Source organism: Sander lucioperca, chromosome 11 (assembly GCF_008315115.2).
Source record: "Sander lucioperca isolate FBNREF2018 chromosome 11, SLUC_FBN_1.2, whole genome shotgun sequence".
Classification (NCBI taxonomy): domain Eukaryota; kingdom Metazoa; phylum Chordata; class Actinopteri; order Perciformes; family Percidae; genus Sander; species Sander lucioperca.
This window is the reverse complement of record NC_050183.1, coordinates 1,478,420-1,503,547: the sequence shown is the minus strand read 5'-3', so window position 1 is coordinate 1,503,547 and position 25,128 is coordinate 1,478,420. Positions and strand designations below refer to the sequence as shown.

General features: G+C 40.2%; 1 protein-coding gene across 21 annotated transcripts in view; it reads right to left on the bottom strand.

Moving 5' to 3' along the window:
- Nucleotides 1–25,128, bottom strand: part of ptprsa (protein tyrosine phosphatase receptor type Sa) — a 248,176-nt gene that overhangs the window by 83,158 nt on the left and 139,890 nt on the right. For 11 of the 21 annotated variants that reach the window (XM_036007429.1, XM_036007432.1, XM_036007434.1 and 8 more), the window contains 3 exons: nt 10,329–10,517; nt 8,072–8,080; nt 1,659–1,676 (listed from right to left, as the gene is read on the bottom strand). In XM_036007429.1, the coding sequence (XP_035863322.1) occupies nt 1,659–1,676; nt 8,072–8,080; nt 10,329–10,517 (216 nt within the window). The remainder of the gene's footprint in view (nt 1–1,658; nt 1,677–8,071; nt 8,081–10,328; nt 10,518–25,128) is intronic. The other 10 variants (XM_036007433.1, XM_036007435.1, XM_036007438.1 and 7 more) reach the window with 1 other exon arrangement.

Here is a 25,128-nt window from a genome sequence, read left to right as displayed (position 1 = left end):
AGATACCTTGATCTCAATTACATTTGCATCTCTCTCAAGATCCTAAACTATTAGTTTTCTCTCTACATAAGTGCCATACACTCCTGAGGGCGGGTCAGTGTCGGCATGCAGTAACGTTGTGGGGAGAAATCGCCTTATTCAGGCCGATTATCCTATTATGCAAATGCAGAGTTCATAAGTCATGCTTGCTTTTGTTCGCCACAATATGATTTATGAGACCTTCTTATTCAAACAAAGCATAGCAGGGAGGGCTGGGTTTGGCTATGTTGGTCATGAGTGAGGGCTTTAAAGGAGTGAAGGGTCTGAAGTCTGTCTAAAACCTCAGATGTTCTTGAATGTGTTTGAAAACATGCTTCTGTATAGAGATTCGAGTCATGTATGAAATGGTTGAGGATGGAGAACTATACTCTTACTGTAGGAGCTCTATCATTAAATGAATCACCCTCTTGCTGTACCAAACTCTAATCATGGAAATAAAAGCATTCATCTCGTCCCCATGAATACAGGGACATACATGGCAAACTGAGATATTTACTTACCTGCTCAGCCTGTGGAACAAAAGCATTTTACAACAAACATAGGAATCAACAATCACACTGAATCAACAGGGAGAGAATGCATCAGCAACAAAGCCTGGTGGATAATTACAAGTGAAAGTTATATTGTCCGGAGAAATATGAAGAAGAAAAAAATGAGGGGAGAGGAAGAATTATTTGACGCTATTGTATAATTCACTGGATTCACACTGCTTTACCTCTGTGTCATTCCCTTCCCATCTTGATATCCTCATCCGCTGACATTATAAGAGCTGGTTGTAGTATGGTAAAAGGATGTATATGCAGCAACCTCCCTAGTTTTGCCTTTATAAATTGCTGTGCCGCACAGTAACGGGTAGGAGGAGAATTAAATCAAAATGTAATTTATGCTGGCTTTTTCCGTGACATACCACAAGTATCTCTAGCTTGGGCTCATGAAAGTGATAGGGATGCATCACCATACAGAATGTGGCTATTGCTTTGGTGGCGAACGGAAGGTTGAGGATGATATCAAAGCAGAGAAGAAGAAGGAAGAAAAGTGGTTGCTAAAATTGTGTTGAACAGTTTACAGTAATCAATAGCTTGGCCTTACCATCAAATTAGGCCACCATCGCCCACTCCGCAACTTCCCATCCCCAATCCCCCACCCTCTAGCCCCATGTCCATGTCCAAACAATTTAAATGTCAGAGGCACAAAGAAAACAAACCGCCTAGTAATAACCTCCCCTCTGCTTTTAACCTTCTCAATCCTGTCTCATAACCAGTCGGCAACACAATTTGAAATGCTCTGGGGTTTGCTGACATTGATGATGTGGAGGACATAGTATGAGGGCACAAACACAAAAACACCCACAGAGGTGGAAGAACTACACATTAATGATGACATGGGACATGAGAGTGTGAAACACATATGATCCCGCACACAAAACCTTGTGTACACAGAACACAGAACCCAAACACAGATGACATATTAATGTTAGTAGAAATAGAGAAGTTTGTCATTTTTTAAGAGGAAAAGCCCACATGATAAGTCAGTTGGGTGGAGAGTTAGAAGCGGTTATGTCTGGTTTAATGTAAGTTAAAGTCTTTTTTCCCTTTTTTTTATTGTGTTAAACATCTTACCTCGAATCGGGGTACCCTCTGGAGGAGACACAAAAACGAAGACACAACATCAGTTTAGTTCAGTGTTAAAGTTAGTAATAGAGTTATTTGGGTTGGAAGGTGGATCACTGGAACTAGATTATCAAACCATTAGGTAATCTCTTACATGGCTTTCATAGATGGGTGATTTTTTTATAGTAACCTCTCATTGCTGGTATCACAAAGGAATGGGGCTCTATATATGACTTGCACACTCCATTGCTTTATTGTTTTCTCGATTTCCTCCCTCCTTACTTTAGACATATTAAGACAGGAAACGCAATGCTTCACTGGCAGAACTGAAGAAGCTCGAGTTTGATCATGGCTGCAACTCGGGGTAAAAATGCAGAACAAGAGAGGTTTGACCTGAAGTTGACATGGATCATTCCAGTTGCAAATGCCTTTTCCCAGCCAACTGACCTTGAATAAGAGCTCAGTAAAGCTAGCTTGGGGCACAACTATTTTATACCGGGTATCTACATTAGTATGGAACAAACTTGCTGAGGGAGGAATGGCATCTCCACTGAACTAGAATTTCAAGCTAAATCAAACAGATTGAAGTTCTTATTTATCCTACAAGTCGTAAACCTGCTTGACTGTGACAGATAGACTCTTCACCTCAAGCTTCATCCCTCCTCCCCAGTCATTCCATCTCCTGACTATTTCCATTGTTTCATTTTATTGAGAGTTGTATGTTTCCATATTCTTTGTTTATTTTGTCTGTATTGTGTTACATGCCTGACTGCAAGCCAAATGTCCCATTAGGGACAATGAAATGTTGAGCTTGTCCAGTCAATGGCTGGTGGGCTTTTAAACGTTGCCCGAGTTGTTGCTGTGATTTAAAATGCATCCCTTCTAGGCAGAGCTTTTGGTCTGGGTAGGGGAGCCGGCTTATTAAACTGTCCTTCCGCTTTCTCTTCGTTCATTGTTTTCGAACTGTTTTTCCCAACTCCTTTCTTCTTTATTTGTTCCTCTCTCTCTTTTTGTGTGTCTCAGTCTTTCCCACAGTTTCCTCCCTCTCGCCTTTTATAAAGTCTCCCTCTCTAAATCTAAGGATGACTCATGGCTACAATGTGCCCTTGGCCATCCCTTGAGAGTGCCAGCAGGGCGGTGCCAAGCCAGGGGAGGTGCCCTACTTAGCATAGATGGCCTGCAGGCACAGAGCAGAGAGTCAAGGGTATGCACTTCCCAGGCAACGCTACAGGCATGGCTCTTGCGTGTGTGCATGCATTCCTGCAAGATGCATACAACGGCATATGCCAGCATCCTACCAACTAGACGAACCAACAAAACAACAATACCTTTTATCAATCCATCAGCTTTCTGCCGCTTACCCGTGGCTAGGTCAAGGTGGCAGCAGGCTAATTAAGGTAGTCCAGACATCCATCTCGCCAGCAATGTTTTCCAGCTCCTCCTGGGGGATATGAGGCATTCCCAAGCCAGATGAAATATATAATCTATCAAGCATGTTCTGGGTCTACACCGGGGTCTTCTACCAGTCAACCAGGACCGTAGGCTCTGTTCGGTTCTATTCGGTTCTGCCGCTGATCAAGCGAACGCTGTTTGTTGTGGGTATCATTGTAATGTTATCCAGTTTCCCTTGTTGAATGACGAATAGATTACCGCCGCCTGCTGGTATGGAGAGTTATTTCCTCTCACGCAGGCACAGAACGTACGTGGTACTTGGCTGTCAGCTGTAGTCTCTGCGGTGTGTTCCAGTGCAAATTTTTGACCAATACAAAAGGCGACGAGGGCCGACGTGAGCCGATGCCACAGTCGGCCGTCGTCGCCACTAGTCCCTGGCCATCGGCTTGGTGTGTCAGGGCCTTAAGAGAATAGCAGAGCCAGTACGTAGTGTGTGTATGTTTGTGTTGCGTGGAGAGAGTGTGGTAGAGCAAGTCAAAGAGTCACCGGGATTAGCTTCGGAGCGAGTACCGGCTCCGGCGGTGGAGGAAGAGAAACAAAGTGTATCCCCTGTGTTTTCAGACTATGGTCAAAAGGTTGTAGCAGGAAAAGTTAACCCTCTCCCTGATTTTATGTTGTTCATGGAGAAGAAACACCCGGAAATACGTAGGAGGAAATGCGATGCAACCAAGCCACGACTAAGCGGACCAATCACAGTTGTTGCAATTGCTGACGTGAAGTTACATTTCTGAGGAGATGCACATCAGGTTATGGCGTAGGGTACAGCGTAGGGTCCGTATCTATGCGTACATATGGCGTACATTTAACGCGAAACCATAAGCCGCTTGTGTTCGCGACCTCCTTCTTTCGGTCACTATTCAAAAGTCATGAAATTAACTGTACCGACTGGTACATCGAAAGCTTTGCCCTCCGGCTTTTCTCCCCCTTCATCACAAAGGTCTGGTACAATGCCCCCATTACTGCTGATGCCGTACTAATCCCCCTGCCAATCTCCTCACCAATACGCATACTCTCATAGTTAAAAAAAATCAAATCAAGAGAACCTGGAGTTTAAGATGTAAGGTGGTGCCAGTAATTTCCATATCCTATACAGTACATTAATGGGTGTGGGTGGCTGGGCAGCGGGATGACATTTTTAATAACTTCTGACTGGATTGTTGTTGCAGCTTTGCATAAAGAGGCGTCCTTTGTGATACCAGCAGGTAGGAGGCAATCGCTGAGTTTTAAGTTCTGCCTGGTTTGCAATGCAACTAGGTGGTTTAATTTCCTTCTCTTTAGACTTGCTGTACACTGGGTAGCACTGTGCTTATGTATACATTGTAAATTATATCAAGAATTGTATACCATTAAAGACAAATTTGTAAGATTTATACAAAAGCAGGTATACAGTAGATGTTATTATACTGTATGTTCATACTCTGAAAGTGTGCATTTGCTGCAATTAACCATACTGTAATTTAAAGTGATTTACTTACTGATCGTCATTTTTCTTAACTACTTCTTACTAGCAAGGTTTTTCGTAGTCTGTAAATCTACTCTAAAGGATAAGCTTCCTTCATTGTCTATAAACGGTACACTAAATGCATAGATTTGCCACAGATGTATTCACAGAGGAGTCATTGAAAAACCAGGCAAAACAACAGTGACATTTTAATCATTTCAGCAATGATTTTAGAGACCACATAATAATAGATAATCACAAGACAAAGGACAATGGGGCTCTGGGAAGGTTACATTGTTAAAGAGTTAGAGTTTGATTAGAGGCTGCAGAAGCTGTTGGTTTATTTTGCTTTAGCTGTGGTGAAATTTTAGTTGGGGGTTATGGGGTTACTAGTTAAAGGTTAGGTGAGGTTAAGGTCAAAATTAGGTTAAGGTTAGGATAAGGTTAATAAAGCAGGTTTGTAAAGGAGAAGGCCATCACATGTGGACTTTATAAAGGAATGAGAGACAAAAGAGGGACAGAAAAAGAGAGGAAAGCAATAAGGAGGATGAGAGATAATAGATAGAGGGTGGTAAAAGAAAATGGTTCCACAAAACAAAAATGTAGAAAATGAAAACGAAATGAGTGCCCTAGGTCATTGGAACTAATTGAATAATAAAGCAGCATGAAGAAATACAAATACAATTTTGCCAAGAACCTGACCACGCAGGCTGGGTCTGGAGTGTTCGGCAGCCTGTATTCAATTACAATGGCAAATCCACCTGTACTATGGGCATGCAACCTGATGACCATAAGCTCCCCTTCTAAGCTTTGGTCAGCCAGAGGTTGATCAGCTTAGGGTGACAATGACCTAAATATATCTCAACAGGCTGCTGACCTCCTCGCATTAACAAATGCGGCATTATTCGCTGCACAGAACACCCCAGCTGTTTTGTGAAACAACCCTCTGAATATATTAAAAAATATTATTGAAGTATGTAGTCTGTCCAAAGGCATTCTGGCCCGAGATGTTGTCCATCTGCATGTGAGGCGGATGGGGTTGCGTGATTGGCCGAGTGTCAAAGTCTGACCACCTTCCAGAGGACGTCTGGCTGACCTTCTCATCAACACAGACACTCGTCTGGGATCCTGGTGGTGTCACAGCAGGTCTCAGGGAAAACCTGGCTGTTGTTACCACATCTGCAGAGCTCTGAGCCACTCCCTGCAGAGCAGCTTTGATGCCAACAAATGTGAGCGTTTTCTTGCAAATTTCATATTAAGTGCAATTTAACTCACGCATTATTCACATTGGAATGTGCATAATCTGTGTGTATGTAAGGGAGCCATCCAATGTCAGGTCATGATTTTAAACCTTTATATTACAAAGGACCTTAATCTTTATGAATATGCACTCCTCCCAATCCTCTCACTGTCTCTCCGGCCTCCGGTTAATCTGTTCTGGCTGACAAGGCCAACAAGGGCCTGGGGTCTGCAGCCACAGGGACTTGGGGAGAAATGTCAGGCTCCCTCCACACCTCTAGAGGAGCTCCTCAGGGGACCCTGACGCAAATATCACTGCCCCGCCAGCACGGTCTGGCACATACAAAACGAGTTAGCCAAATATGCAACTTTCTCACAAACAAGAGTGGGATGCTCTATCTTCATGTGTGTGTGTATATATATATATATGTGTGTATATATATATATATATATATATATATATATTCAAAATTATTATTACAATGTTGTCTTTTATTTCAGGTGGGAATATGTCAGATCAGTATGCACATTTCAAAATCAGATGGAGTGAAGGTCCAAATAGAAAGGTGTTAGATTACAGGAGCTGAAGGCTCTGTATGTTTTTCAACTCATATTTTCCAACCCACTTCCCATGATCCCCTTTTCGCTCCCCTATCTCCTACCAGAAGTCTATCATCTATGGGAGAGGACAGGCCAGAGTTCTTGAGAGTGTGCCTAAAACAAAAGAGCAAACAGGTAGCCCCACAAATTGTCAACAGCAATCTGATTAATAGATGAATCTGAAAACAAAGCCTGCCACAAGAACTTTTACCTTTGTTCGGTTTTTGAAAGTGATTTTAACATAGAAAAAAAGAAAAACTGAAGAATTACTAAGTACTAAAACCTGGAGACCCAAGATGGCTACTCAAAGTGCTGAGGACATGAGAAGATGGCAGCCTAGGGGGCTTTAGCAGGCAGGCGTTTTTCTCATCAGCATAAATCCTGCCTGGCTGCTGAATGAGCTTTCCAGCAAAAAGGCTACAGAAAAAAGACAAGCCCCCAGAGATAACATTACCTTATGAGAGCCTTGGTATTGAAACAAGGGAAAGTAATTTCCTTTTCTACCCTCCTACATACACATATAGTTTGACCTGTAAGTAAAATATACCCAGCTTAATGTGGCTGGGTATATTTTTGCAATTAGTTCAAAAAGTCAGGAGGAATACAAAATGTGGCCAAATGTAACTATCACTTGAGTCCTTGCCCTCTAGCATGGGCAATAGAGCCTGAGCTAAAGATTTGTAAGCCAGTGGGGATGTGGGCCAAATTGGTAAGAGAAGAAAATGCTCTCCTGAAAAAATATTTGGCCAAGTCCAGAGGGTCGACCCAGCCCAAGTGGGATTGGAGGGTGCAGCCAGACAGCGGTCGTGCAGTGACCTTCACCTGGAAAGAACTCAAGATTCTTTCAGCCCCTCTCAGTACTTGCTGCACTTTCCAAGGGTATTTTTTGGACAGCAAGGCTGTTATTGTGAAACTAAAGTTTGATCGTTTACCCCTGAGCATAAAACAACAGTGTGTTTCTGGAGGAAAGTGTTTGTTATACGTCTCACCAAGAAGACAAAAAAATATACTGTAGGCTATGACTGCGCAGGAATAATTGTCTTGGATTCAAGCAGAGTCCAATTATTTCCTCAAAGCTTGCTGTCTTGGAACACAGCAGAGAGAAAGAACTAGACGTGACAGGAGGCATCGGCAGTGTAAAATCTGGATAAAATGGTCAGGGGAAAAGTATATAAGGCAACAGCTACAGTACCTTCAAGGTAACCTTGCACAAGGTACTTCAGACCCCAAATAGTCCAGTAAAGGTGCTAAAATACTGTAGAAAACATGGTTGAACTGGGCAGTACAAATCTTACTATGCATATTAGTTATTATTATTAATGTGAAGCAGGATGTTGCCTCAAAAGACTTGCTCAGCAAGTCTTGTCCATATAAATAAAAACTGTGCTGCTTGGTGGACTGTGATACCTAAACACCTCCCCAACTCATGCTGCTGCTTGGGCTTGATTTGCCTTTTTAAGTTCCAGTGTAGGGGGTGAAAGAGGATAAAGTTAGAAGAATAGCATAAGTAGTGTGGACGAAACAAAAGTAAAGGTTTAGCATAAATAGAAACAGAACATAGGGAACAAGTGGCAAAAGAGGACAAGGGTGAGGGGAGAGCAGGGGATGCATGCATTTTGTAAAGTAGTTTAAATTTGCCATCTGCTTCAAGGAGAGTGGGTGGGCTTTCTGGGCTTTGCAAGACACTTACCAAAAGTTTCTGAAAATGACAATGCAAGAGGAAAGTAAATAGAAAAAGGGGAAGAACAACATAGTTCATTTTAGGTTGAGGTTAAAGAGACTGCCACGCAAGAATTAAAGGGACTCCAGTTTAGTTGGGTCGTGTCCCACCTCAGTATTTTAGCAGTTTTTAAGTCCTGTAACATAAATTATATTTACAATTTAAAATTCTAATTAGAGGCATTTCTTTTGTGAAAAATCAAATTAACCCTTTTTTGGTGTAACTTGTAAAAAATCAAATATTTTGTTTTATATTTCAGTTTATTTTATTGGTTGGTTTATTGTTTATTTTGTAGTTTTAACTTGTGTTATGGGTCACAGCAAAATGAAAAGTGTTGAAGACTCTGCAATGTGAGACACATCTGAGTTTCAGACACAAATACAGACAAAACATATATAGAGAGAGAGAGACAACAAAACAGCATTCTGTTTCAGTTAGACAGGACACACAATGACAATTGACGAAATCATGAAACAGATAAAGACAGATGATACAAAGCTCGACAACAGACAGGAAGCTGAATGTATTTGACCATCATTCACAGAGGCTCAAAACTCCCTAAGCCATATTGACAAAGTTTACAGGTAACCCAATTTTTAGAGCAAAGCTTGCCTTTCATATGATTATATACAACCTAGAAATTTCTGGTGGAGTAGTTATGCTTACTAGCTGCCAAATGTACCTGAGAAACAAACACCTACATTTCTAACAATAATCAAATTCTCTAAAAAGCTTTAATATCTTTAATAGCCTTCCTTTTTTATTACTTTCCTACATAGTAAAGCTTCAATGCAACTCTAGCAATTTTAAATATTGTCTGCTTAAGTTGCATGATCCTACTTTGTACAATACTACCCAAGTACTGCAATACCACAATGACTACATACAGCTGCATAACTGCCAACATCTGATATCACAATCATCATTGTGAAAACACATCATGCCACTGTTAATATACTGTACATGGCAAGATTAAATTGATGACCGTAATGATACAATAAACTTGTCAAAGCTATATTTCAGTTGTCTAGTTGTTTAGTAACTGCTCAAAAACCCTGAATGTAAAATATGTTCCACTATTCTTTGGCGTGGTATTAGACTAATACTTGGTATTAGTATTATTAGTAGGGTGAAACTGTAATATCCTTACAACCTTATTAGGAATATTTGCCTGTTACACATCAGGAGGTGCAGGGAATCTGAACAGTTAAGGGTACCCTGTGGAGATTTTGACCACTAGTAGTGCTAAATGGCAAAAACTGCAAGGGGAAAAATGCTTTGTTTTATGAGCAAGCAAATGCACCAACATGATTGTTAGACCTCAAGGATACACATAGTACGTTTTGGTGGGAAACACTGAATGTAAACAACTTTGGTTTGTTCAAAAGAAAACACCACAGTGCACCTTTAACCTTTAGCCACTATGAACCAAGAAACAGAGTTTTCAGTAGGTTTTACATCATTTCAGAGAGAGCAAATTGTCACACATAATAATGTTGATAGCAGGTTTTGCTTTGAAATCTTAAAAGTCAAACGTCTGCCTCAAAACTGTGCAACAGTAAGTTAAATATAAAACACCTAAAATTAAAAGCATGCTAGGGAGCTGTGGACATGGCAAGGCATAAATAATGAGATGACAAATTGATTCTTTTGAGTTTACAGCTCATGAGGACCACAACTGGGGCAGGGACTTAATGGCAACAGACTCTTCCTTCAGTGGTGTCTACACTGATTTACGTTTGCAGCAACAAATCAAATAGAAGTCATTGGATTTTTCGAATGGTGACAAATCATCGATCTAAAATATATACCCCTTATTGCCCGGGGAAACTCCAGGGTCTGCACTTAATTAGCAATATAATTAGTATTTGCTTTACTGGAACTCTCAGTGGGGTTTAATGAATGGGAACAAGAAAACATATCCACCACTGAGTTGTTTCAGTAGAATGTGGACCTTGCCCTAATTGTCTACTATGACACACTTTTAGGTTGCTGTGAATCATTTGACATCATTCAGTAATGTTGCACTCTTAAATGTAATTTGTTAACACATTTTTTTGGATGATGACCCAGGATTATAACAACCTGGTCAGAGTAGAAGCCACAGAAGCTTCAAAGCACATAAACAGCCATAAATATTGCCACTAAATGCCCTGTGAAATCAAACAAGTGCTTAAGTTAGTATGAGGAAAAAAAGACAGCAATATTTTGCTTGGGCTTTCCTTACCTGAGCGTAGCTGTTTGATTCGCCCATTACTTGCACTGGGGTCAATGGGCAGGAAGTCTTTGTACCATGTGATTTCTGGGTCAGGGTTGCCACTGGCGGCACAGAGCATAGTGGCTGTTCGAGTGCGCTCCACCACTTTGAGTTGAGGGCCCATGTCAATGTTAGGGAAGCCTGGTGGGAGTAGATCCTCTGTGAAAAGAACAGGAAAAGAAGAGGTATAAGTCCTCTGACTTGCAGAGACAGATTTTATGACTTAAAAAAAGTTCCTATTCAAAGTAGTTAGTTGTAATCTTTGTGCATACAATATAATTTTTGAACTTAGAACATATTAGCAATTCAACTAAAATATGACAAAATAAATGATTATATTGCAGTGGTTTTCTTCATTCATTCTTGTTTGGAAGAAGATCTTTGGAATTGTATTTTTGCTGCCACACGTAGGACTTGACTCAGTGACATTTTAAAACTATTGCTAGCTGTGTAGTCTGTGATTTCTGTAGCAATAAGATACTTTTTGTGTATTTTTTACCTGCCTTTGTAATGCATTTGAAATTTCATATTAAAGTAATGGAAAACACAATAGGGACCTGTAAGGGTTAATATGAGGACAACATTTATTTTAGAAGGTAAATGGTTGCACTAACATTGTATTACGTATACTTAAGTGTAATTACAATAACATTTCATGAATAAATACATGTGTTAATATATTGTGATAGTGTCCATGTCACCTTAAACCTTCAAATCATGCAATCTCATTCACATATAACAGGCTGACTACAGAGCTTAATGATGCATTTGTATTTAACATTTTCCTTATGGATAGTAAGACTTGAAAATAATCTGGCTCTCCCAAAAGGCTGCGTTGAGGCATCAGAGAGGTTTACGAATGAAGACCAGGAAAAACAAGCATTGTGCTTTCTTTGACTTCCTCTTTCTCAGATGGTTAGAGAAGCCATCAGGTAGCCAGGTACTCACAGACTGCATTCCCACTATCAACTAGCTTATCCATTAAGAGCAATGTGTCTTAATAAAATACCTTTAAGGAAGACACTGACTTCCTGCACATATTCTCAATATAACAAGTATTCAATACATAACTTTAAATGCAAATAGAAGATCAGAGGGTGAGACAATAGAGTGAAAGGTAATACCAGATGGAAAGCCCGGTAATCCGAGTCATTTCTCTATCTAGTTTCCCCGTGTTCAGAGAAAATAAATGACACTCCAAGTAAATTTGAGGTTATATAGTGCTCTGCAAAACCCCCCACTTGGTTGAGACACACTATAACCACCAATAGCCCAGGACTGAATACTAATTGGTTGGATTTCATTCTGCCATCAAAGGCACAAGCCAGGGTTGTGTAAAGGGTAAGATTGAAGTCTCTTTGACTGTCGTTATTGCACCACTTATTCAAGAACCATCACACTAGCCAACAAAGATCGTGGTATCCTTGCAGCTAATACTCATGCATGATTGAGCAATTATTTCACTGTTAAGAGACGCCAGTGTGCTCTGTGGTCATTGTTCTCCTTATGCAGACTCCTCGCTCTCTTGGGGCAATTAGTCCCATGGGTCAAATTGCTTGACATCTACCCCGACTGGAGCCAGAACAGTGACTCATTCTTAGATGATGAGAACCGAGGGGAAAGCACCCTGAGCTGTATTGTAATATGCATCAGAGGCCCAACCCCACATGGCAATCCAGAAAAGATTGACTGAACTTCCTGGCCAGTGGCACAGCAGAGGTCACTGTTCATCTGGAGAGCCAATAACCTCATGTCCACTCTGCAGACATCATGTTGGTGTCGTTGACACCCATGACGCGCTAAATTAAGGGAAATTAGGACACACTAAATTGAGTCGCAGTTTGTTGAGTTGCATAATCTAAAAGCAGAGTTGGAAAAATTAAGAATAAAAATAAATTAAAGCAGGGTTGGTCTTTCTGTCTTTAATCGACAGAGAGCTATTCTATATTATATTTACCTCTTATACAAATAAGACTGTGAGCAATGACATCATGGTGAATTAAAGAAATACTTCTTTCAAAATCTTCTATTTTCGACCAATTTCTCATTTTAAGTCATGTCAGTTAAGAATTTCATATTAGAAGGATTGCAAAAATATGAAACATGATTTTATATTTTTGATTGTGACAGCTTACATAATGAATTAGCCCTAAAACTTTTTTAAATCTTTAAAAAAAATTCTCATCAAGATAAAATCTTTGTGTTATTTTTTGCACTGCAACATTATGCATTGGGTTTGCATGGAGAGTGGTGAGTTTATATGTGTTCACATTGTCAAATATTGAATCTTGAAAAATAAATGAAAAACAGGAGAACAATGGGAAGAACCAGAGGGTCTCAAACTAAGTCCAGACAGGTTACTATCTTAGGCTGACATCAACAGAGCAAGATTAATATTTCAATGCTAGGTTCACAGGAGTACAAGCAGTTACACTGGTTTAGGCTCCGTGCTGTATCCTCTCCATCGATTATTAATGATCACCCTTGTATAATCTCTTTATACCAAGTTCCCCTGGAGCTTAGAAAAGCACTGGCAAGCCTACACTTCACTTTAGAAACTTCAGAACAAGACAGAGCAACATGTTCTCACAAACTCTGTGTTCTGTGTGTCATCATTGATCTACTGTGTGTATAAGATGACATAAAAAGGTGCTGCACACTCATACCCCTCTAGTTAGTTCTGTCTGCGAAGGTTAGGTCTGGCCTGCTTTTTGGGTGTTAAATCTAATGTATTTGATGTTGCCGAGGCCTATCTGTGCTTTGCAACACATTAACTCTGTCTTCATGGTATGAAAACAGTAGACAGGGGCCTGCACGGACTACAGTAATGAAGCTGAAAACTGGATTTGAGACTAATGAAATTAGGCAATTGACAGAGGGAATCTGCCTGAAGGAGCAAGGGAGGGCAGAAAAAGGTGGGCAAACAAACCAACCAAGCAAAACAGCAGTAAACAAGAAGCAGGGATGGTGGATGGAGAGATGATGCTATCGTTACAGCTGCTCTGACCTGATACAGCACTGGCAGCCATTCCTGAATAAATGGCATGTTTGCTGGTTACTTACTTACTCCAGGAATAGAATCCGATACCATCTTTCCCCCTGAAGCTTACAGGCTCTGCCGATAAAGGCGGCCATGCAAAAATAAATAGATCACTCATCGAGGGAGTGTTACTTCAGGGTTAGCCAGCCTGACTGTGAAAGTGAAAAGGCAACCAATGACATGGGCTGATAGTATCCTAGAATTCCCAAAGGGCCAGTCACCCATAATGGTGTAGCAATTTCATTTCTATGATATGTAATGGGGGTTCTCAGTGATGATAAATCTACACAGGCCAAATAGAATGGACATTTGTGCACTATTGGTGAATGACAAAGTCGCTGTTTATTTTGCTGGGAGCAGCCTTTGCCAACAATCATCCTACTACAGAGGCATGAGACACATGCTGCAGTTACACCCTGCAGTGTGCCAATACTTCTCAAAGTACCATATCACTTTTGAATAGTTTTGGTTAATCTCACAGACATGCATATTCATTCACATTCAATTTCCGTAATCACATTGTAAATGCTAAAGTTAAACTATGAACAACAAAAAAACTATCTAACTATCTATCTAATTGAGTATTATCTGATGATCACCTTCCTGATTTGAAGGATATCAAAACAAGCTTCACCAATTGGGTTACAAAAGAAAAAAAAAATCTGACTATTCCACAGGTACATTTGTTTCAAGAGACAAGGTGGGGGCGCTTAAAGAGAATCTTAATTTCCCCAGTTTACCAACCGTTCTCCTTTGTTGGGATAACTTGTTTTTTAAGTGCCACAAAAGCCTTTTTGATGCATCCCATTGATTCACAAATTGGTCAGTGCTCGTTTAGTTGTCGGCATATGCTGATGGTTGGCATTTGGGCAGCACAGCTTGGTCCTGATCACTGCTGTGATGTATAGCACTTAGGCAGCAATGGCGAAGGCCTTTCAAAGACACCACTGAGACCATTCTGAACTTAATCAGATGAAAAACTATTTTTCAGCCAAAAACATGTTTTCAGTGATAAAGAATGCATATTTTCTCACAAGATGACTATTTAGGAGGATTTAGTTTCAATGAGTGCAACTTTTACTCAATGCATATGTTAATTGGAGTAGGCTTTCAAGAGTACATGTCCACTCCATGCAACAGCTGGCTTGCTCAGCATGACACCAAAGCTAAGCCTCATACAGGCTAGTTGACCTTATCTAGATTTAGATTTTTGTCATTCTCTTTGTTTTGTTTTTGAGTTGGCTTGAGTGCCATCATTATCCATAATTGTCTTTAATTTTGCTTCGCCATTTAATATCATTACACAAGTGACAGGTGCAAAGCCTTTAATCAGCCTCTGGTTAGCTCAGCCACTGCCCGGCTGATAATCTGCGGATTCATGCCTGCTGTTGCTTTCTGCTTTCTATCATGCTAAGTGTGGCCCTCTTAAAAGATCCATCCTTTAGACTAATTTAACTATCCTGACTAATCCCTTTCCAGTGATTCACTGCTACCAAACAAAACATCTATTTTTAGTAAATCTAAGTCTGGTATAGTCATAAGTACTACTGTATCAGAGTCCTACAGCTCTATACAAAATGGGTTTGTGATTAAATATGTAATTTAGTACGCATTTTTCCAACATACAGTATACTTATGAATCAGTGGTCCTGGTGAAAAATGTAAGTATAACCTTGGAACTCCTACTGCTATGATACACACAGTTCATGGCAGCATAGTTAGCAAGTATTCCCCACCTTTCGCAAATACAATGTAATACTGTGTGATAAAATGTACTTTACAGCACTATGACTAGTACAGCCACCTGTGGGCTCTACTCAATGAGCCCATAGCTTTGGCACCTGTCAGTTCCAGTGCCGTTCTCTACCCACTGACCGACACAATGCTGCTATTATGCTTTACCTAATTAGCTATATACAGTAGTATAACATATGGCACTTAACCCCAGTGTGTTAGTGTTCTGTTCTAACATGCTTAACCAAACCACTAACCCTGGCAGTGTTAGTCCTGAGCCTTGGTCAGGATATTATCCTGTGAATGGATCTTTATATTATTATACTGCATATGTCGTCCATTTTCATCTGATGTCAAATCTCTGACATAGTGGCTTCAAAGGTGCTGGTTCTGAGCCATCAATTATTTCATAGAGAGGAGAGAGCTATAGTAAGAGAGAGAGGAAGCGAGGTAAAATCCGACTGGCTAGGACTGCAGCAAATGCCGTGGGGTGCTCCACCGTCCCCCGCACCCATTACTCATATTATTATTTTCACTTACTGAAATGATTTAATTTCATCATCAGCGTAATCAGGTTAACTGATTACCCAGCGCCACGGCATAGAGACACAGGCTTTAAGCAGGTCTGTGCATTAATACCACAGAGGGGCTGCTGGGGGAGAAAAGGGGTGAGAGCGAGGGAAAGGAAGAGTAAGAGAGTGAGAGAGAGAGAGAGAGAGAGAGAGAGAGAGAGAGAGAGAGAGAGAGAGGTTAAGATTAGAAGCTACAAAAAGAGAGGATGATAAATATAGTGGAGGAGGATGAAGAATACTTGTTGGCCTGCTCTCTTTCACACACATAGATGTTTAACTAATGGGCAGACTCAGCTGCTGGGAATCTAGACAATGCACTTTTATTTGCTCTGCACCTACCAACACAGCCAGATATCTTCACATCAATCAGGCAGTCCAGAGAAAAGAGAAGAGTGTCTGTGTGTTATGAGGGAGATTCTGTAGTACAGCTGGGGTACAACTGTATTTTGGAAAGTCTATTTTCTAGAATGCATGTGTGCAAGAATGGTCTATGTATGTATATATTAGCAAATGTTACGTTTGATATATTTACTTGATTGGATATACATGCACACTTGTAAATTTGGTTGAGGCCCCAGTCAATGGTCAGCATAGAGCACCACAGTTCCACCATATTGTCACCATAATAATTGAGTCTACAAGGTTCCTTCCCAAATGTGGACCACATTTTTGAGTCTTAATGGTATCATTCCAGTAACCTGATAAGCTTGACTACCAGTCAGACTGAACCAGTCAGACTGAACCAGAACCAAGTAAAAGTTTCCTAACTAAGAGTATGTTCAAGACTACAAACTTGTGCTTCATGTTGTGAAAGAGATCCCTCTGTTTTTGTCTGCACTTGGTTGTGCTGTAAAGTAAAGCAACTAAAAGCCACCAGCTACTGAAAATAATCTGTGAAACAGGTATAAGCTTCTGGTTTTCATTCCATACAAACAGCGCACTGGTCTGTTTCACTTGGCAGATTTTTTTTGTCTGTTGTTGAAAGTAGGTGATTTGTGATGATGGTATGCAGCCAAATGTATATCTTCCAACCAAACCAAATGGAAGAGCATTCTGTAATTTCCCTATCTTCAATGCATCTTTCCATCACATTCCACATACAACCAATGGGACCCCTGTTAAATTGTTTGAGAAATATACAAAGGAAGACAGGGGAACAGTGACACAGAAAGACCCAGGGACAGAGAAGAATAGCAACACAGGGGAAATCTAATCACAGTGTCTCTGGCCCCAGCACCGATAGCCCTCTCTGGATAGCCATCTCAGCTGAATAATGGTTATTATACAGCGAGCACTCAACCTCTACCCCCCTGCTCTGTTCCCGGAAAGACGTCTGATGTCCCATTGGTATTCTCCACACCTAGCGCATCTAGCCACCAAGGGCAACATTTACATCCAAATCAGCAAATACAACCCGAGAGAAATAGTCTGAAAGACCAGATAAGAGGAAGTAAAAGGGGCAGAGCAAAAGAGTGACAAAGAAAGAGAGAGAGAGAGACACAGAAAGATTGAAAAAGGTAAGAGGGACATTGAAAGTAAGGCAGAAGTTTGCAGCATTATTGCACTGCAAAGTTAATTTTTGGGGTCAGCTTTCTGACCATATGAAGACCCCGCAGGGTAAATCATCTATTTGCTTTATGTTTTCTTGTTGAAGTTGTATATGCAACTATAGACTATTTTTGTATGTACTATATGTGTGTTGTTTACTTTTTATAATGTATGTGTGCTGTATAAGCAGATGACACGCACACCCTGTAATGAGAAGGTCATAGGCTTCATTTTCACAGCAACTGGCTATTCCATTAAATTATCCTCAAATCTTGCAGTTTTACCCTATGTTTTAAGTGGCTATATGGCGAAAATGTAAATATGTGTGTGCGAATGACAATAACTTTAGTCTGGCATTTAAACTGACTGTTCTGATGGTTTGCAAACACTTTCCACATCACCTCCAATTGTGAACACAGCCCATATTAGGCCACATTCATAAAGCTATCATCTCCACTGAGATAAACAGCAAGTAGACAGCTTGTTTGCCAAAGAAAGACAATGATAGCAGCCAACAGGGGGATATTTTGGAGAAGAAATGGCAGCAACCACCACAGGTAGCAGCTATGACCACAGTTTTGTCAAATGTGAAAGCCAAAATAATTGAAGAAGAGAGGAACTGATGGCAAATAACAGGAACCAAACCATTTAAAGAAAAGCCTGTGAATAGATAGCACAAGGCAGGAAACATTATGTTACCCTTAGGCTGAATAGGGTAATAGTAGGGCATTATTTCCTGTCCATTATAGGCAAAGAAGGGAACTCAGGTTTTGTCCATATAACATCAAAGGCTGATATATTTCTTCCAAGTATGTTTTTGTGTGTGTTGTATGTAGTGGTGCAATCACTTATAGAAAAAGTGTTTGAAGACTAAAGGAAACAATAATTGCTTGCTGCTTGAAATAATACTATGTTTTATCTTTAACTTAAGACCCAGAATATATAAACTCACACACCACATGGCTGATACATTTTCAAATAAACACACTGCTGCTGCAGTCAGCGTTTCTGAATGTGAATAATGCATAAATGAATAACCTAGCCTAATAAGATAATGATTGCTGCACCATTGTCTTTAAAGAGTCCCAGTGACTTTCTTGTGGTGGAGGTGAACAGTTAAAATTTCACAGTATACAATTGAAATAAAAAAAATGCTTGGTTAATCTGAGAGACCTTATAGAAAATTACATTTGTCACTAAATCACAGTGCTATATCTACCCTATATGAAAAGTGATGTGTCCGTTTGTGCTACTTTGATCAAAGCCCAGAATGAAGATTGGCATCATAACAATATATTACTTTCATTAGAACTCATTAATCTGCACTGAAAGTTGTTGCACACATTTTCACTCATTTAATGTAGAAAAATGAAAAAACATCTTTATTTTGTGAGTAATTTTTATGACTTTATCCAAGCACGTGTTTTGGCTTGTGAGAAGGCTTTCCCCACAAGTTTCTCCATGACTGACAGACATGCTGCTGTCTTTGTTCCACATTTTAATATTAAATGCTGGAAGCCAGGATCCAGTTTTCGATATAAAAAAAAACATACAATACAGGCTGTTTCCCTGATGTGGTGAGCCAGCGTGATAGATACAGCACAGACAAGAGAGAGCAGTAATTGTCTAGGACACCTTTAAAGATCCCCTGCATGCGAGAAGAAGAGGTAGCGGGAAAAAAAAACATAAAAGGAAAAAAAAAAGAAATTCTGTTTATCTGTCTCAACCGTTGAAAGTTTATAGGGTTCCTTCCCTCTCCCTCTCTCTCTCTCCTGTCTTGTCAGGCTCCTGAGGCGTCTGGGGTAAGACAGGCGAACTCCAGGGGAGACAGGGGATGAGGCCGGGGCCATTAAAGGAAATGCCTCACCGTAGAGAAACGTCAACCAGTCACGTCTGGTTTACTGGTGGGTGGCTTTGAGTGTGTGTTTCTGTAAGTATGTGTGCACGTGTTTGGGATGGTGGGACTGTGTGTGACGTCAGTTTACAACACAGTGTGGGTGGCAATTCTGCTGTACAAGTCTGTCAAAATGGACTTCATTGTTTCATTGTTAGAGTTGAGAGTTGTAGAGAACGTAATTATGCCATCTCATATAATCACAAGAATAGCTCAGCTTTATTCTCTTGAAAGACAACCGCCAACCAAGGTAGGTTGAATCATGGTGTGAGTAATGGTATGTATAGCCCCTTTCAGGCATGCGCCACTCTTGCAATTTTGTAGCCAAGTGGATTTTCTTGAAAATGACTCTAAAAATCTGTCTTTTAAGAACCTAATAGTATCATTACCTTCAAAGTAACCATATAAACAGATACAGCATGTTCAAGGCTATGGTGTTCTTAGACATGTATGAACAAATGTTTTCATACATACATATGGTATATTACATAGAAATATATATATATATATATATATATATATATATATATATATATATATTAATGCATGTCCTGTGCTCTTCTTAAGTCAGCTGTGTAATACATTTCACATTTAATCATTTTACATTCAGAAGGAAATTATGTGTTAATAATGAAAGTGCTGTGACTGAGCCAATGCCTGGTTGAGAGACATGTTTTCTTAAGAGATTTTCCCGTGCAGAGTGTAGGGAAATAAATAGGAGCTACATGAGAGCCAAAACTTCTCAACTGTTTTAGTACAACTTTTTTAAATAACTAAAGTGGCTCAGACCCTGTCAGACGATGTAACTAGGCAGCATAACTTGATGTCATAGCTAATTAATGATGACACTGATGAGAGCGTACTGGGGGGTGCTTTGACAGCTCATTGAAGCTCATCCATAACTTTGGCAATGAAGTTGGAGTCATAAGCAGTCTTTCCACTGCAAAATAAGTTTTTGAATTCATCATTTAAACAGCCTGTGTGATATCCGAGAACGCTCCTCTTCCCTTGTGTCAATATTTTCCAACTTATCACCATTCTCTGCCTCCGCTGTGGGAAAAAAAATTATCTATTGTCATGTGTGAAAAAAGTCAACATTTATTCCCATATGGAAGACCTAAATGCCGAAACCACTGCTTAAACAGGAGGTAAACAGGGTTTTATATGTGTGAGAATCAAGACTTAGTACTTCTGACATGTGGAGAAAAGGCCTCTCTAAGCTTCCCAAACAACTTTGAGCCAAAACAACAACGGATTGAGAGGGCTGAGCCACTGCACTGTGCCATTTCTGCCAAAGCAACTAATCTAACCCAAACAAATACCAAAACCTGAAAACAAAAAGTGACAATAATTGCAAAAGGATTTGAAGGGAGGTGGATGTGTGGGGTGTGGGGCTGGGGTGTGAGGTCATAGTCTAGGTGGGCCATTAGCTTCGTGCACTAAGCTACTAATCACAGGTTTGGAGGCACATTTGGTGAGCAGAACAAGAATTATGAATATGTGGTGGCTGGAAAAATGAGGGCCAGTCAGAAGACTGCCAGATAATTGCTTAATGTCACTTTGAGAGGTGGAGATGACAAGCGGATATGGCAATGAGGGACACAAAGAATGTGGGCCTTCACCACGGAGAGAAGAGTTGGAGTCTTAAAATAAGTCACTTTAAAAAGATGAAAAGACTGAAAGGTTGTAGGAATAATGCTGATAAGCTGGGTAACAAGCAGGACTGTTAAGAGGAAAAGTAGACAGCTGCAATTTCACCATAATATCCTGCTGTAAAGCAGCATTTGACAGAGAAACTGGTAAAGGGTAAAAACTTTCTACACGTTTAGTAAAAGGAACCTGCAAAAAATTTTAAAAAAATAAAAGGAAAAACAGAGCACATAGCGTACCAAAGGAAAAGAAAAATTCCCCTTCAGCTGTAACAACCCAATGGCATCCCCATTCACACAGAGATGGGATGCATAAATTAAACTCCATGTATTTCAACAGAATGATGTGACAGAAAACGAGGGTTCATGGGTTTGTGGGCAGAAGGGAAAGACAGAATAGATCAACACATGTTGGAAGTGGAGTTGCCCTTTAAGGGCCAAGGAGCACAATGTTTTTTGTTGTTGTTTTTTAAATATTGAACAGCTGTGGTCAAATCCAGTAGAATCCGGGCTGCACTCCAGAACACAAGCTTTGTAATCATGAATGAGTCCTGGATAGCATCTTCCAAATGGCCTCTCTCAGACTGTTATTTTCTCCCCACTCTTGTTCTCTATTTGTCCCTCTGATAAGTGCACCTTTATTCTCACTAAGAACTGCAATGCTCTAACAATAATTATAAGTCACAAGTCTTAAGTTTTTAGAAGATCTGAATATTTTTTCTTGATTGTGCATTGTATTATATACCTAGTTTGAGACTTATTACACATTGCACTTAATTCATCATAGAAGAAATACTAATAATCTTGCTGTTAAGCTTGCCATCCAACTTTTACCACATGAAGTGTAGGTATGGCACTTGCGAAGCATGCACTATAAGTCTCTTTAACTATGCCAATCCTGCAGGGTCCACAGCACGACCTCCGCGTTGTACGACTTCAGTCACCTGGGCTGGTGGCTCATGTATATGCATGAGGCTGGTGGTCCAGGCCATATCCCTTTGCTCTTCTTTATGCATGAGTTGGGCCACTCCAAAGGTCGTCACTCACACCATTTTCACAGGAACCCCCTCCCAAATCTCATTCCCTGCTTGAGTGGGAAGCACCTACACTACTCTAGCATAGTTTGGATTGTTGATTTTATTCCTGCACATCATTATTTAATTGATATGGATTTTTTTTTAAATTAGATTCCACATGCTCATCTTACTTTGTAAAATATTTACTGTTCCAAAAATGCAATTTGTATTATTGATATTGTTATTTAAAAAGAAAAACAGCTTTCTTGCCAGGTCAGATTAATTAGAAGCTGTCGAGGGCAAGAAAATCCTACGTCCAGCTGCACTGATCGTCCAATTGCACATTAATATGATTATGTGCATGTACCCATACTCAGAACAGCAGTTATTGCAGAGAACTGATTTACATTTTCTCAACCATCTCAACAATTTCTCAACAAAATCATATGGCAGCAAAGTACTGGCGCAAATGTAATGAAATATAATGAAAAACATGAAGGAAGGTTGCAACCACATGCAGAAAATCTAAAGCTGAATTACATACAGATTTAGATATTTCTAGACATGGAACAATAAATAATATAAAAAATATTTTAAATGATTGAGTGTAGGCAAAATGAATAAATTAAACACATTGTGATTACATTAGAAATAATTACTAAAAGTATATTATATTTGATTTATCTGGAGCTCCACATACACATGGAAGATGGCTATGGCTGTTTTATAGAGCGAAAAGAAGATTGGTTTCTCCTTAAGATACAGATTATAAAAAATACCTGATATACTCTTCTGCCACAGGTGGAATTACCAGGACAATCAGCCCAGTCAGTGCTTATCATTGTAAAAGTGTCTGATCACACTGATCTTTCATTCAATTTAGTTTCCTGGCCAACTCCTTGCTGCTACAAATGATCCATTTATCTAAACCTTCTAGTCAGAAGTAAACCAATCAGCCAGGCCCTAACCCTGCTTATACCTGCCCCTCGCTCTCCATCTACTTGCCTCTTCATCTCTTCCTTTTTTTCCCCCTTCTTTTTACTCTACCCCAGTATCTTATATTGGCTGTGGCCAGATGTCTAGGGTGGCCAGGGTCCCTCTTCTTGAGCAGGAATTATATGAAATTGATGGCGAAGGTTCAGGAGCCAGCCAACCCTGGCTAGACGCAAGCTCCTTCCACTTATCCCGCTCCATCAGTACCGCCTCTTTTCTCTCTCACTTTTTCACCTTTATCTTTCTTGCTACCACTCAGCTTGTGTCCCCCTTTCTTCATCCTTCAATCACACATGATTACTGCATTACAGGTTCCGAGGATCAAAGGATTCAGAGGCCATAAACTCTCATCTGAGTGAATTTCCTCTGGAGGGAACTTTTTCTACAAGAGAGAAAGACGGGGTGAGAGAGATAGAAGGCTGGGAATAGACTGGCAGGCATACAAATCCCAATATGGAGGTAGAAAGTGGGGCAGGGGGAGGAAAAGGTGAAAGGTGGGTAGAGATATATCTTTCAAGAGTGGAAAGGAAGCACCAGATTCACTGAAGGACAGCAAAGGGAAAATATCTAATTAAAAAAAATAAAAAAGCCTCCATTGAGAGATCAGGGGCATGAGAGCTATCTATGTGCTCAACATCTGCCTATTGATTTGTTTATTGCGCCATGCCTGCCCCCTACTATATACCAATAACAGCAATAACAGCTAGAGAATCCCAACACAGCAAAGAGTAGCACCTCATAAGCACCACTACAGAACAAAACTAGATATTTGCTGCACACATAATCCTAAAATGTAAGAGCAAAAAACTAAAATGTTATTGTGATTGTGCACAACAGGAGAGCACACAGTTTACCATTTGCAAGTAAAAAATAATGCTTGCACTGACTAGCTGAGAACAGGTGCCTAATGTAAGAATGGGTTCACTGTGAGCAGGTAACCTGCGTCGATGGGTGTAGATCTTAACTGCACTAAACAAATGTATTATTTACTGGTTGCGGTAGTGAGTGCTGTTTGGGAATGAGAAGTGACTCATTTGTCAAGGACAAGAGAAAAGCAGTTGGAAAAATAACAGAGAGTACATAGCATTAGCTCAGTGTGGACTTGGTCACATGAGGTAAGTCAGGGTCTTATGATCCATTAAGAGAGTCATGCCTCACAAATTTTATTTAGGCATGTACACACTTGTCATTTTGTGGACACTTTTATCCAATTGGCATAGAAGTATAAACATCTCAAACAAGGCTGTCCTGGCTAGTAGACAAAAACGGAAACTTTGGAAGGCGTACCAGCAGAACACATGCTGTCATTATGCAAAAGAAGCACCTGAATGTGGAAAAAGTCATCCGAAACTTTGAATGCTTTTTGCATTTAGGCTCCTAGTGTGCTGCTTGTCCCAATTGTTGTCCTAGCCTGAGCTCAATGTCCTGAATTCACAAGTACAACAAAAGTGCAATATGATATAGGAATTGTTGTATTTTTTTCATTCCTGTGTTTTCCTCCTTCTACCGCTTTGCTTTTCTACTCTTTTTTCTAATCCCTCCCACCCCACCCCATCTTTCTTGCTTTCGTTATAGGTGCATGAGACTAGTAGAAGAGGGCAAAGGTCACCTCAGAGGCAGGCAGACAGGAAGAGGAAGAACAGCAAGCCCTGTTGCTGATACTGCCAAGCTTATTCTTCACTGTCTCATTACAAGGCGGCCACTGCCTGCCTGCGGGCTGTCTCTCTCTTACATTGTCTCCATCTTTCTCACACACACACACACACAAGATGTCAACCATGCCGACTTGCACACACATGAGGAAACTAACTGGGTCTCTCATAAACACACTCCAGTCTGTCTGTTGCCCTGGACTCACCTCTTCCTCTGAAATGAGCACAAAAAAATAAGCATTCAACCCTTCAACACCAAAACAGCATGACATTAGCACTACAAAGAGAAACCACAGACAAATCAATGCAAAAGAAAAATGTAAATGCAAAAACAGAAAAAAACAAATGTGGCTGTTAAAGAGAAAACTCTTCTCTCCAAAAACTTTTTGCAGAGAAGAGTTTTCTCTTGAAAAGAAAATTGTTTGAAAAACTGTAAAATGTAGTTTTAAGGGGTTACAAAAACCCAAGGGATCATGAATGGACTCAGGGGGAATATTTCACAAACCTAAATGTGTATTTGTGCTGGTTAGATACGTAAAGGGAATACTGATGAAATGAACAGCAAGGAGGAGCAATCTTCTGATTTCTCAAACCGTCTCTTACTCTCTGTCTTAGCTTAGCTTTTTTTTTAAAACAATTTTTTATTTTTTATCGGATTGCATCACACGCATG